This window comes from Pleurodeles waltl, chromosome 8 (assembly GCF_031143425.1).
Source record: "Pleurodeles waltl isolate 20211129_DDA chromosome 8, aPleWal1.hap1.20221129, whole genome shotgun sequence".
Lineage (NCBI taxonomy): Eukaryota > Metazoa > Chordata > Amphibia > Caudata > Salamandridae > Pleurodeles > Pleurodeles waltl.
In genome coordinates, this window is record NC_090447.1 from 259,035,719 (window position 1) to 259,049,098 (window position 13,380).

At 43.8% G+C, this 13,380-nt stretch overlaps 1 protein-coding gene across 3 annotated transcripts in view; it reads left to right on the top strand.

The window, feature by feature from the left end:
• Positions 1-11,378, top strand: part of SAMSN1 (SAM domain, SH3 domain and nuclear localization signals 1) — a 571,601-nt gene extending 560,223 nt beyond the window's left edge. For all 3 annotated transcript variants that reach the window (XM_069204115.1, XM_069204116.1, XM_069204117.1), the window contains one exon: positions 10,559-11,378. In XM_069204115.1, the coding sequence (XP_069060216.1) occupies positions 10,559-10,758 (200 nt within the window). In that variant the 3' untranslated portion in view covers positions 10,759-11,378. The remainder of the gene's footprint in view (positions 1-10,558) is intronic.
• The last annotated feature ends 2,002 nt before the right edge of the window (positions 11,379-13,380 follow it).

The window sequence follows — 13,380 nt, forward strand, 5'->3', positions numbered from 1 at the left end:
AGGCCATTAATCATGCCTTTCAGGGTCTTGTTGAATCTCTCAACAAGCCCACTGGACTGAGGATGATAAGGGGTGGTAAACCGGTAGGTCACCCCACACTCATCCCACTGTGCCCCTGTCAGACACAACTTCCTTAGGGAATCCTACACGGGTAAATATTCCCAACAGGGCTGTGGTCACCACCAGTGCAGTCACTGTTCTCAGAGGGATGGCCTCTGGTAGCGGGTGGCATAGTCCACCAAAACTAGGATAAACCTGTTGCCCAAGGCAGTTTTAGGGTCCAAGGGACCAACAATGTTGATGTCCATCCTTTCAAATGGGGTGCCAATGGCGGGGAGTGGGAGCAGGGGAGCTTTAAGCTTTTTCCCTGTCATCCCACTAGCCTGACAGGTGGAGCAAGCTCTACAGAAATATTCTGAGGCTAACCTCATTCTGGGCCAATGGTGGTAGGTGACAAGCCTGTCAAAGGTCTTGTCTTGGCCCAGATGTCCTGCCAGGGAATGTCGTGAGCCAGACCCAGTAGAAAGGCTCGGTAACACTAGGGGACCACCAGCACACGTGCTGCCACAGGGCCCGGAACCTTAGGCTCACTGTAAAGGAGATAATTCTCGCAGTAAATATGGTGAATGCCACAGGCGTCACCTGCTGCTTGGGCTGTGGCCTGTTGCCTCGGACCCTCAAGGGTGGGGCATTCCTTCTGCACCTTGCAGAATTCTGCCCTGGTTGGGCCACCCTCTACTTGCCAGCCAGCAAGTTCAGGCAGGTTACCCAGGTCAGCTATGCCCTCCCCAGTTGGCTCAGGGGTCCCTTCCACCACCGTGGGAATATCTGAAGCGGGTTTTCCACGCCTCTTGCCCTTCCTCTTTGCAGTTGTCTGGGCCATTTTTCCAGGCTCCAGATGCCCTTGACTCCCTTCCCGGGCAGCCATGGACCGTGTGGTCATGCAGACCCACTTAGGCAAACCTAACATTTCCAGGTGGGATCTGAGCTCTACCTCCTTCCAGGCAGTATGCTCAAGATCATTGCCTAACAGACAATCTACAGGCATGGCAGGACTCACAGCTACGTTCAGAGTATCAGAGATCCCCTCCCCCCCACTCAAAGGGAACCAGAGCCACCGGTAGGTGACTCTCACGATTGTCAGCGACTATCACCTGGTGGAATGTATTAGGGACTATCTGTTCTGCTGACACCAGCTGACTCTTGACAGTCGTCATACTGGCTCCTGTGTCACGCAGAGCCTCCACCCTTTGCCCATCAATGGTGACCCCCTGCCTATACTTTGAAGTATTTTCTGGCATGTAGGCTTTAGGCACCATCTCTCTTTCTCCCAGGGACACTAGGGAAACCTCTGCCTGCCCCCAAAGCTAACTGAGACTGTCTCCCCACGAGCGCTCCACTAGCCAACCCAGTTGTCTGTCCAGTAGTGGACTGTGCTCTCTTAGAACACTGGGAAGCGCACTTAGAGTGTCCATGCTGGTAGCACTCTAAGCATTTGGGGATGAATTTCACTAATGTTCTATCAAAATACCCTGGGTTTTTCCCAAATCTAGAAGAGGAATGGTTAACACACCCCCCCCCCCCCGGAATTCTTTTGGGGGCCTTTTGAGAACTCCTTATCTTTAAGTTTTTCTCCTCCCTCTTTCTTCTGTTGGGAACCCTGACCACCTTTGTGGGTGTCCCCCCCAGATGCCTTCCTGGACACTCTGGTGCTAACCCAGAGGTCTGCCTCCTCAGCAAGCTTCCTAAGATCAGTCAGCTTGCTATCTACTAAGTGCTGGCACAACTCTGTGAAAGAAATACTGAGCATATCCTCTCTCAGAATCAAGTCATATAACCCTTTGTAATCATCTACTTTGCTGCCCCGCATCCATCCATCCAGTGCCTTATTGGAGAAATCAGAACAATCCACCCAAGTTTGTGTTGAAAGTTTGGTGCTGTCCCTGAACCTCTGACAGTATTTCTCATGGGTCAGCCCAAACTTGGCCAGTAAAGCGACTTTCATGTGTGGGTAGTCATTTCTATTCTGTGGAGCAAATGTAAGAAGTGTGTCCCTCCCCACTGCTGGTACATAAAACCACATGGCCGCCGCCCAGTGCTCCTCAGAGGTCCCATAGGCCCTTAGTGCAACTTCATAGGCAGCCAGCCACTTGTCAATATCATCTCCCACCACAAAACTTGGCACCACATTCTTGGGGATACAAACCTTTTTGTCTCCAACAGGTCCTGCATGTATGCTGCCACCATCACTGCTGGACTCAGACTGTCTCGCCTTGATATCCAGCTCCTTGAGACTCAGTTCATGAGCCAACAAAAGTTTTTTCTCAGCCAAGGCTGTCTCAGCTGCAGCTTCAGCTCTATCAGCTTCAATCTGTTTGGCTGCTCTTTCAGCCTCAGCTTGCTTGGCTTCTCTCTAATTTCTCCTTTCCTCCTGTTGAGCCTCAATTTTTATGCTTGCCATTTGCAACTGAAACTCTCTCTCCTCTCTCCTTTCCTCCACGGTCAGGCTTTGATCAGAGACAGTGCTCCCTGGTTTGGCAGGGGCCACAGTTGCAGTGGTAACATCATCCACTGATGGCAAAAAATCCTCTGGGGAACCATTTTCTGGCTCCTCCTCCTCAGCATCCTCCTCTGAATGGGCTTCTGCCTAGGCCCTCAGCGCCATTTGAAATTCCTCCTTTCTGGAGGCTCCTTGGGTGGGTATTCCCATATCACTGCACAACCCGTTCAGCTGTTTGACAGTATATGTCTCCAACAGGGCCAGGTCAAAATCTCCTGCTTGAGACCAAGCCTGAGACATGTTGACTGAGGATTTTGGTAAAAAAATTGACAGGAAAAACGAATTTGCAAAAAAGAGATAAAAATCAAGTTGACCTTCAACTGTGGCTAGGTAGTGAAATACTTAGCTACTGCATGTCACTGCACAAATACAAGTCCTATCCTCACCGCTGATCACCAATGTTAGAAATGGGGTCTTTGGTTGGCAGTCAGGTTACCCTCTGTCCAAGCAAGGACCCTCACTCTAGTCAGGGTAAATCACACACAATCTAAATTATCCTGTGCCCATCCTCTGGTACCTTGGCATTGAGCAGCCAGGCTTAACTTAGAAGGCAATGTGTAAAGTATTTGTGCAATAAATCATACAATAACACCATATAGCACCACAAAAATACACCAGACAGTGTTTAGAAAAATATATAATATTTATCTGATAAAGGCAGGTCAAAACGATCAAAGATGCAATATGTAAATGTGGAGATATCACTGAAAATTTATATAAAGTGTCTTAAGTCTTTTTTAAAACAAACAAAGTCTCTTTCAAGCACAAAGTACCTGGTTTGCGTGAATAATCTCCGCAAAGGGCTGCAGAGGAGGAGAAGCGTGGAAACAAAGGGCTGTGCGTCGATTTCTCGGACCGGACACGGTGATGCGTTGTTTAGTTTCCACGCAGGGACGGCTGTGCATCGATTTCCAGTGCTCGGTCGTGGATCCTCTCCTGGTTGCGGGGTTTTCAGATGCCCCGGGGACGGTGCGTGGATTTCCTGCAGTGGCAGGACGAAGTCACAGGAGCTGCGTCATTCCGGTGGGCGTTGTGTCTAATTTTCTACCGTACGACAGGCGCTGAGTCGATTCCTCTCTGGAAGTCGGGCTACATCGTTACGGCTTGGCTATGCGTCGATCCAGTGGCCTTGCCTCGATTTTCTGGTTGCTACGCTGGTGCTGCATCAATCTTCTCGTTGCGAAATCGGGCTGCATCGTTCCGGTTCAGCGTGCAGTGAAATTTTCGCCGCAGTGCAGGCTGTGTGTTGTTTCTGGGAGGCTGTGCGTCGGATTTCGCTGCACAAGGAGTCCTTCTTGAGGAGATGAAGTCTTTTTGGTCCTGAGACTTCAGGGAACAGGAGGCAAGCTCTATCCAAGCCCTTGGAGAGCACTTCTTCACCACCGCCAGAGAGCAGCAAGGCAGCAGGGCAACAGCAAGGCAGCAGTCCTTCACAGAAAGCAGATAGGTGAGTCCTTTGGGCAGCCAGGCAGTTCTTCTTGGCAGGATGCAAGTTCTGGTTACAAGTTTCTTCTCCAGGAAGTGTCTGAGTTGGAAGGGGCAGAGGCCCTGTTTATATACCCAACTGTGCCTTTGAAGTGGGGGAGATTTCAAAGAGTGGTTTAGGAGTGCACCAGGTCCCCTTTAAGTTCAATCCTGTCTGTCAGGGTCACAGTAGGGGGTGTGGCAGTCCTTTGTGTGAGAGCAGGCCCTCCACCCTCCCAGCCCAGGAAGACCCATTCAAAATGCAGATGTATGCAAGTGGGCTGAGTATCCTGTGTTTGGGGTGTGTCTGAGTGAATGCACAAGGAGCTGTCAACTAAACTCAGCCAGACATGGATTGTAAGGCACAGAAAGATTTAAGTGCAGAGAAAAGCTCACTTTCTAAAAGTGGCATTCCTAAAATAGTAATATTAAATCCAACTTCACCAGTCAGCAGGATATTATATCACCATTCTGGTCATACTAAATATGACCTTCCTACTCCTTTCAGATCAGCAGCTACCACTCAAACAATGTATGAGGGCAGCCCCAATGTTAGCCTAGGAAGGGAGTATGCCTCACAGAAATGTAAAAACAAATTTAGGAGTTTTACACTACCAGGACATGTAAACTACATAGGTACATGTCCTGCATTTTGCCTACACAGCACCCTGCCCTTTGGGTTACCTAGGACATACCTTAGGGGTGTCTTATATGTAGAAAGGGGGAGTTTTAGGCTTGGTAAGTACTTTTAAAAGCCAAGTTGAATTGGCAGTGAAACTGCACACACAGGCCTTGCAATGGCAGGCCTGAGACAAGGTTTAGGGGCTGCTTAAGTGGGTGGCACAATCAGTGCTGCAGGCCCACTAGTAGCATTTAATCCACAGGCCCTGGGCACATATAGTGCACTCTACTAGGGACTTATAAGTACATTAAATAGTCCAATTGGGTATGATCCAATGTTACCATGTTTAAAGGGAGTGAGCATATGCACTTTAGCACTGGTTAGCAATGGTAAAGTGCACAGAGTCTAAAAACCAGCAACAACAGTGTCCAAAAAGTGGAGGGAGGCAGGCAAAACGTTAGGGGTGACCACCCTAAGACTGTCAGGTCTAACAGTACTGTTAAGTGGTAATGTGGGTTAGGGTTCAGGGAAGGTTAACATTAAGGAGTACTTCACGATTTAGGGTCTCAGTGATAGGACACAATAAGAGATAGTTGGGGATATAAGGGTACAGTTAGGTAAATAAAAGAATTCATTTAATATAAACAACTTTTTAAATTCAACATTTTTGGAAATGTCATCGTTAATGACGATGGGAACTACATTATCACCTCAACAGTTTCAACTTGACTTTAGTGTACTTGATGCTTTAAAAGTTGGTTTAATTATATACACCCCATTTACTGCTTTTAAAAGTCGCATTGACCAGTAATTCTTCCTATCATAGAAACACAATCCAGGGACAACGCCAAAGCAACTCTGTGAAGTGTAGAAGCTGTGAACTAGTCCTCACCTGCATGAAATGACCAACTTTTACCCTGCCCCAGTGGCCTCACTGAAGACAAAGTGCAGGTAGAGCTGGAAGTGAGGATGTGCCTTTCGATACAAAGGAATCCTCCAGTGGCCCTTTTTGCATAAAATGTGGAGACATTCAGGCCCTCATTACGAGTTTAGGGGGCCCACCAAACTCGTACCGCCATCAGGCCGCTTGTGCGGCCAGACCACCGCCGGCCCTATTAGGAGTTCACCACAGGGCGAAAACAGCGTTTCCGCCCACCGGCTGTGTGGTGAACGGGGCCTTAACATTGACGCCGGCTTGTAATCGAGCCGGCGTCAATGTGGCGGTGCGGCAGGTGCAGCAGCACCTGCCATGCTTTCCACCACCCGTAATTCAGGCAGTGGAAAGCCTGACAGGCTGTACATGGGGGCCCCTGCACTGCCCATGCCAAGTGCAGTGCAGGGGCCCCCATGGGCCCCCCGGCATCCCATTCTGCCAGCCTTTGCATAGATGGGCGACAGCCAAGCAAAGGCTGGCGGAAAGGGGACTAGTAATTACCAGGGCAGCGCTGCTTGCAGATTACAACCGCCAAGAATGCCAGGCTGTCGACTGGCTGCAACCTGATGGTGCCAGCGGTCCAACCATGGCGCTTTCGCCACGGTCGTAATGTTGCAGTCGAACTGCCAATTTGCTCATGACTCCCAGGATCATAATGAGGCCCTCAGTGACTACACTTGCAGAAATGAGTTTGAAATTGACAACAGAGATATTACTTCTAAACTGTACATCTTTGAATTGACTGATCCAATTTTCATGGTTTCCGTTTTGTTTTTATCATAAAATACTGTTCCAATTCACTAAACTGGTCTAAGAATATTACTGAAAATCTCGGGTGAAATAATGGACAAAAACCTTATAGACTTATACGAAGCTAAAAGTAAAAGAGAAGGCAGCAGAGAGGAGGTAACAGTACAGCAACTGGTAAAGAGTGAGAAGGTGCTGGAAGAATTGTGTTATTCATGGATCAAAGTTGCATCAAAGTTTTCAGTGTGTTCGAGTTCTATAAAGTCACAAGAGTTAACCACAAGAGATCATGATATGGGACAGTCTCACTGGACTGCTGCATTGATCAGATTGATGGCATGTGGAGCACGAAGTATGTACAGTGGCATTTCTGAGTGGCTTGCAATAGTAAAGGTGCATGATTACCCAATACATTTTTAGCTTGCTGATGGTGCCAAATTGAAAGATGAAAATGTTATGGCATTTAGGAAGAATGTATTTTCGCTCATCCCTGTTGACTTCATCATGTTATGAATTTGGGGAGATGCTGATTCCCCTAATATCTAGGATATATGATATCATGACTAGGTAGTCATAGGGCAACATATCTGTAACACTGATTGCTTCATTTCCGATACAGGGAAGGAGAAAGTCTGTTATAAAAGGTTTGAACTATGGCAAAGTGGTCAGAGTTTGTGTGAAGCATCTGGTTCATATCTATGATTAGCCTACTGTGTTTTGGTCAGGCAATTGATGCCCGCAGTTGATGAAAAGCCCTCCCTCTTAATCAGTCCAATGGTCACTTGTACGTTTTGAGGACAGCAATGTAACTGAAAAAATTATTGAAGGAGAAGGTTTTATTGTGAAAAACAAACAGCCTGGACTGGGTTGGTGTGGTTGATGGAAATGTCACTACATGAGGTTCTTGTTACTGTTTTAAGTTGGTAATTTTAAGACAATGGGCTCCTGAAGTAGGATGACAGTCCTACCTTCGATGGGCAGAATGGCTTTGAGGCTAAAGAGAGAGACAACGAGAAAATTGTAAAAATGATAGAAAAAGGTAGTATTATCATCAAGACCAATTTGTTGATCCTTAAGGCTTGGGTTGATTTGAAGGGTAATAAGGGAATGCCTGTATAAAAACAAACGTTTGTCTTTCCCCCATTAAATATGACCTGTTGTAACACCATTCACCGTGGAGAACATTTAACGAAACCGGAACCTTGCCCACACCCACCAGGGCTGTTTGGTTGTGCAGATCTTGGGTGCAGCGTGGCATACCTGACTTCAGATTTTTGAGTCAAGATTTAGAGGCCTGTGCTCCAAAGTGTGCACATTACTGTGCCCAACATCGGTGCGGAAGCTGAAATTAGAGGCCAGCACACCAGTTTATATCTGTGTCTTTCCAGACAAACTGTGCACATTATCTACTTTGGCAGTGGACGGTGTCTCAGGGCTGAATGCTCCAGCCTGCTTTTGACTGATTTATTTGCATCTCTGAGTGGATTTAGGCTTGGTAAAGGGAACAACATAATGAGTGGGAATTTATTAATGGTTATAATTATGACTGGCCAGTACTGCTGGGCTACCCCACATTTATTGAGGAATAGAGAAGATCTCCTGGGCTTCGTCTCATTTTACATTGATAGTTATAAAGGAATGGCGTCATGCAATAGGAGAACAGACCTGCTCTTTGATGAACGTAGTGGGGCTGGGACCTAAAAGAAAGAAAAAAAGGTTCCATGATCTTAAAATAAGGTGGTGGTAACTCCCAATTGGGGATCATGCAGTGAGGAGAAGAGAAGCAGGCTGTGATGTCTGTGTGTGACTGTGAGGTTGGGGAAGGATCCTCTGAGATCAGAAGTGGTGGATCCATTTTTTCTTAGGGAAATAACTTCTTATATTTGTTAAAGTACTGTTGTGTGTGGCTTGGCGTTTCCTTATGATATATACTAATTAAATACAAACCAAGCCTGAATGCGTAAATGTGTGAAAGGCTTAGGGCCTTGAAAGCTAATATTCCTAAATGAATACTATCTGTGTGCAAGATCGCCATATTTTTATAAACATTATTTTCAGAACTCTTCCTGCTACCAAACATGTAAATTCTCTATTGTGAGCACCAGATCGCTATATTTAAGGTCTAATCACTTTATAAAACTTGACGAACAAAGTTATTAGGTCATCTTGCCTTACACAAATAATTTTTTGGAAGGAAATAAGAAACGCAGCATTTATTAGATAACTGTGTGGCTCTGCAACATTTTCATGCTTTCTTTAGCTCCAGTAACAGAGCTGTTGTCTACTGTTGTGGAGTGATGATACGAGAGGATGCACACAGAGCAGCCCCTACTTTTTCTATAGAGAATCATTGGAGGGAAGAGTATACAGAGAGGTAAACATTTGTGAGATGTGAAACACAAACTATAATTGTCAAGAGGGAACTTGCTGGATAGCCAGTATCCGACTGATGATCAACAGTTCTCTGAGGTATGTGGGGATAGATACATGACCGGGCATATTTAAACTGGAGAGATTACTAGCTACTCTGACAATATGGAACTAAGAAAGCATCCAAATATATTCATAGGGGTTTGGTAGGAACTAGGCTAATCTCTTATAGGAAAAAGGGAAATGTGATGTAAAATGTTTTGGATATTTTTAATTTTTATTTGTTTTGTTTTTTTGTATTATGACTACTGAGAGTATTTTGATAATTACCATCATTCCGATACACAAGGTTTATGAGCTGAGTGTTATAGATACGTTTGTATTGCCAAACACTAACTAATATGTGGCTGTACTGTTTCCAGGGCCTGACGAGTGGTCCACATACACAAATGTAAATGTGTATATATTTTCTCTGCAGATAAGAGCTCCTTTGACAAAACTGTATGGTTTCCAACACTCGGAGTCTGAATGAGCCTTACTTGTCACAGATAAGAGTGAGAGACACGCCCATTCTCCCTTTCTCAGTGGGGGGTGCCACAAGCATTTCCTCCAGTGGACTGGAGATCCATCCAGGTTTGCTTTCAGGAAATTTGGAAGTTCATGACAATACATTAATTTGTTATTTAGGGTATGTTTAGTTTGTAATGAGATGGGGCACAGGGTGTAGAATATATTAGCTGTAATGAAGTTGACCATCTCGGTGTCTGTGTTACATGGTTTACCCGAATGCTCATTTACATAGGAAGGCGTCAAAAAGTGTTTTGGGATATTGTGAAGTTTATATCCCACACAAACTCCACTGGCCTGATGAGTGCAATAAGTTAAATGAGAATTAGAATGGGCGTGACTTTTTCACAGAAAATTAAAGGAATCTGGCAGGGGATAAGCTGACTGGATTGCCCGTGCTACTTTGGATCTGATGCATATATTTTGTGATGTGCTAGCATGAAAAGGGAATAAAACGTTTAATGCACAATAGGGGTTTGATGACTATAATTAATAATTATGGATAACTCATAAAATCAATGTATACATTTTTAAATTTGAAACTACAGTAACGCTATATAAACCACATATTATATGGGATATTATAGACAATGTTAATTGTTTTGCGTGAACTGAAATGGATTTATCTATTAAAGCAAAAAAAGAAAAATATGGTAAGCTGTCAGCAAGATTTTTTTCAGAATTTTTCCATGAATATACCTCCTTGGAGGAATTGGCTTCATACTTTAAACATCATTCCCATACCTCCAAAATGTCCCTCTGTGTAAAAGAAATATTTTTTTCGATACCTTTGCTAAAATACCTGCTGTGATGTATGTGCACCACTTTCTTCCTCTTTCTGCATTGTAATATCTCCTTTTTCTACTTTCGTGTGTAGGTGGTTGTGCATCAGGTAGGTGGAGGTATTGGAAGAGTGGAACTCTTCATTAATAAATCTGAGGTTTCAATTGTGGGATAGGTCCTATATTTTGATTTAACATGTATTTTTCTGAAAATGCAAGTGATGTTTGAAACAGGAATAGGTTTCATAATGGGTTACATAAAGACTAACAGTTGGTGCTGTACTGATGCCAGTTGTCTGTGGTTACTACTAATTTGCATATGGTTGGCCCCTGCAATTAAAGGCATATAAAACGGAGTAGAATGCTGCTCGACTAATTACAAATGGATAGGATTAGTCAAATTCTATTATTCTTTACAAACCTCTACAACAGACTGAATAGTATTTCACTATAGTTTGTTGAATTAACGTCTTCAAGCAATCCCATCTCAAGATATGTTTTATTTTTTACAGTTGAACAAGAACATGAGCAGGAGTCGGCATCGCACAGCTCTAGCCTTGGTGTGGGATTAAATAAAGAAGAATTAAAAGATTGTCCCAGGGACTCTGGCTGTTACATCTCATCAGAAAATTCTGACAATGGCAGGGATGACACAGAGACTGAGCATCTATGCGATGCCGTGCAGAAGATCACAATCACGGAGTCCAACTGATGTGACCACGTTTCAAGAATATAAATCGGCGACTTTCCAGATGTATTTTTATTACAGTGAGCATCACTCAAGCTGATATTAAATTGACTTTAAGTTCCGAAAGCCCAATTGTGTTTGACTTCACACTATATGCCATCTGTGTTCTTCTAGAGGATCAGCTAGCCAATGAAGAGAAGGGCACAATTTTTCATTAAAGCCATAAATTAAAAGCTTAGGAACTTAGCACAATCCTTGACTTTGTATGGTATTGAACTAGGATCTCATGAACTTCCAAACAGCAAAACATGCCAAGCTGTGTTATTTCTGCAGTGCATTGACTCTTTTATTACGAAGTGCACATTTTGCTGTGCCAGGTAACCGAGCCTTGGCAGTTTTTGGGAGGAGCATATGTTTCTTTATTGAACCCTTTCCCAATTTTGTCTATTTTATACCTTTTGTGAAGATGTGGTGTGTCCTCCAGTGGGGGTATCACAGTAACGTAAATCCCAACTCACCTACTGTTCTTATCCCTTGGCTTTCCAACTTTCAGAGTACCCCTGTTATACTAATTGTAAACACAACTTAACAAAATAATAAGTAATACATTGTGATGAAGTATTAAAGTGAAATGTAGATGTGGATTAGGAAGTGTTTCTACTTGTGAAACAAACTGTAGTGTGTACTATGCACTGAAGGGAGCAGGGACTGGAGTGGCTGTGCAAAGCATTTTTCTGTTGTTTTTCTGAAAACTAATAAACGTAATTTAACTATATGTATATACACATATATATGTCTATTATTTAGAATAATAATCTGGCAAGTTACAAGTCTAATGTATCAGAGGGCACAGGACTGACCACCTTGGTTGTATGGCGATTGGTGAAAGTACATGTAGGACAGCACTGCATAGAGGACACATAGCCGAAGTAACCCTATTGTGCATACAGCTAGTCTCAAAATGATAAAAGTGGAATAGGAGAAGGTCAAGTAATAGTAATGCTACTCAGTGGGAAAGCTGGAGACTTAAGGCATTGCAGTGACTGGAAGTGTTCAACAACCGAAGGGATAAAAGTATCCCCTGTGAGAAAGGCATAAGGATGGGAGAGAGGATAGCACCCATTCTGATCTACAAGAGTTATTTGTGATGACTGTGTCTAGGTAAGATATGCTGTGAAGACATTGCTGGTGACCAAGATGGGCATCATATGAGAAATGTCCCTAGTAGCCCGTCTTTAGGGACAGAACTGAAGAGAAGGGGATCTCAACACATAAAGTCATCTCAAATCTGTGCTGAAGAACACCTTACAGGGAACAAGGGGCAAGTGAGAGACATATATTTGCTCACTGAAGCATGAAGAGGTAAGGCTGCTTTAAGAAAAAAAAACACTAAGGGCCAGATGTATGAACATTTTTTGCACTCGCAAACGGTGCGAATCGCAAAATTCGGCCGTTTGCAAGTGCAAAAAAGTGGTCTGCGATGCTTGAAAGGCATTCGCAGACCACAAATAAGAAATCGCAAAAATTGAGATTTCTTGCGTTGCGACCTGGTTTTGCGAGTCGCAATTTGCAATTCGCAAAATCTACATCGCAAGGAGATGCTGCGAAAAATCGCAAATTTCGATTTTTTGCAGAATGGCATTTTGCACATGCAAAATACCATGAAAAGAAACCAGGTGGTAACCTGGAGCAAAATTTAAAAATGCATTTAAAATGCATTTTTAAATTGAACATGTAAAGCACACATGCCCTTTTGGCATGTGTGTACCTTACATGTCCCCAAAACATTTTTGGGGTGCAGCAGAGGGGACCTTAGGCCCCCAGCACCCTGGGCTTTTGCATTTCCAAAATTGCGATTTCTGGTTCAGAAATCGCAATTTTGGAAATGCAAACAATTTGCAGATATGGGCCAACAGGCCTATAGCTGCGAATGGGGACGGTATCGCAATTTGCGATTCGGTAATAGCATTTGCGATTTTTAAGAAATCGCTATTACCGAATCGCAAATGTGATACATGGCACTTTGCGAGTCGGAAATAGCGATTTCTTAAAAATCGTTATTTCCGACTCGCAAAGGGCCGTGATGATACATCTGACCCTAAATGCTGTATACTTCATATAGCTCCACAGATACTATATTCATACACTATGCTTCATATGATGGAGAGATGGGACACGCTAAGACGCCCACATTACCCCAAGAAGGAAGTTGTATTTAGACTTATGGTGTGAAAATATAATAAATAAATTACAGAAGTTGCGACCCAATGTCATTAAAGGCTTGAAAAAAGCTCCCAAGGCCATGTCATGCCCAACCTAAAGCTGTGCCTATTACGCATCCCACGGGTGCCAGATCTCTCCAGACATAAAAATGTATCCCACTCACACTGGACATTGCCAGAAGGGACACGGAACAATAGTCGATAAATGTGAGCCCTCCAAGACGGAAAGGACGGATAATGTAAATAGACAAATTATTCATTTTTTCTTTTTGAGATGACTCTAAAAAACTCAGTAAAACTTTGAATGAATGGGATGTGAGAGAGGAAGATAAGGAAATAAAACAACATGGAACTATAAAGATAATAAAGTAATCTTTCTGATTTGTGTTAACATGCACCAAGATGCTATTTTCCACCATCTTAC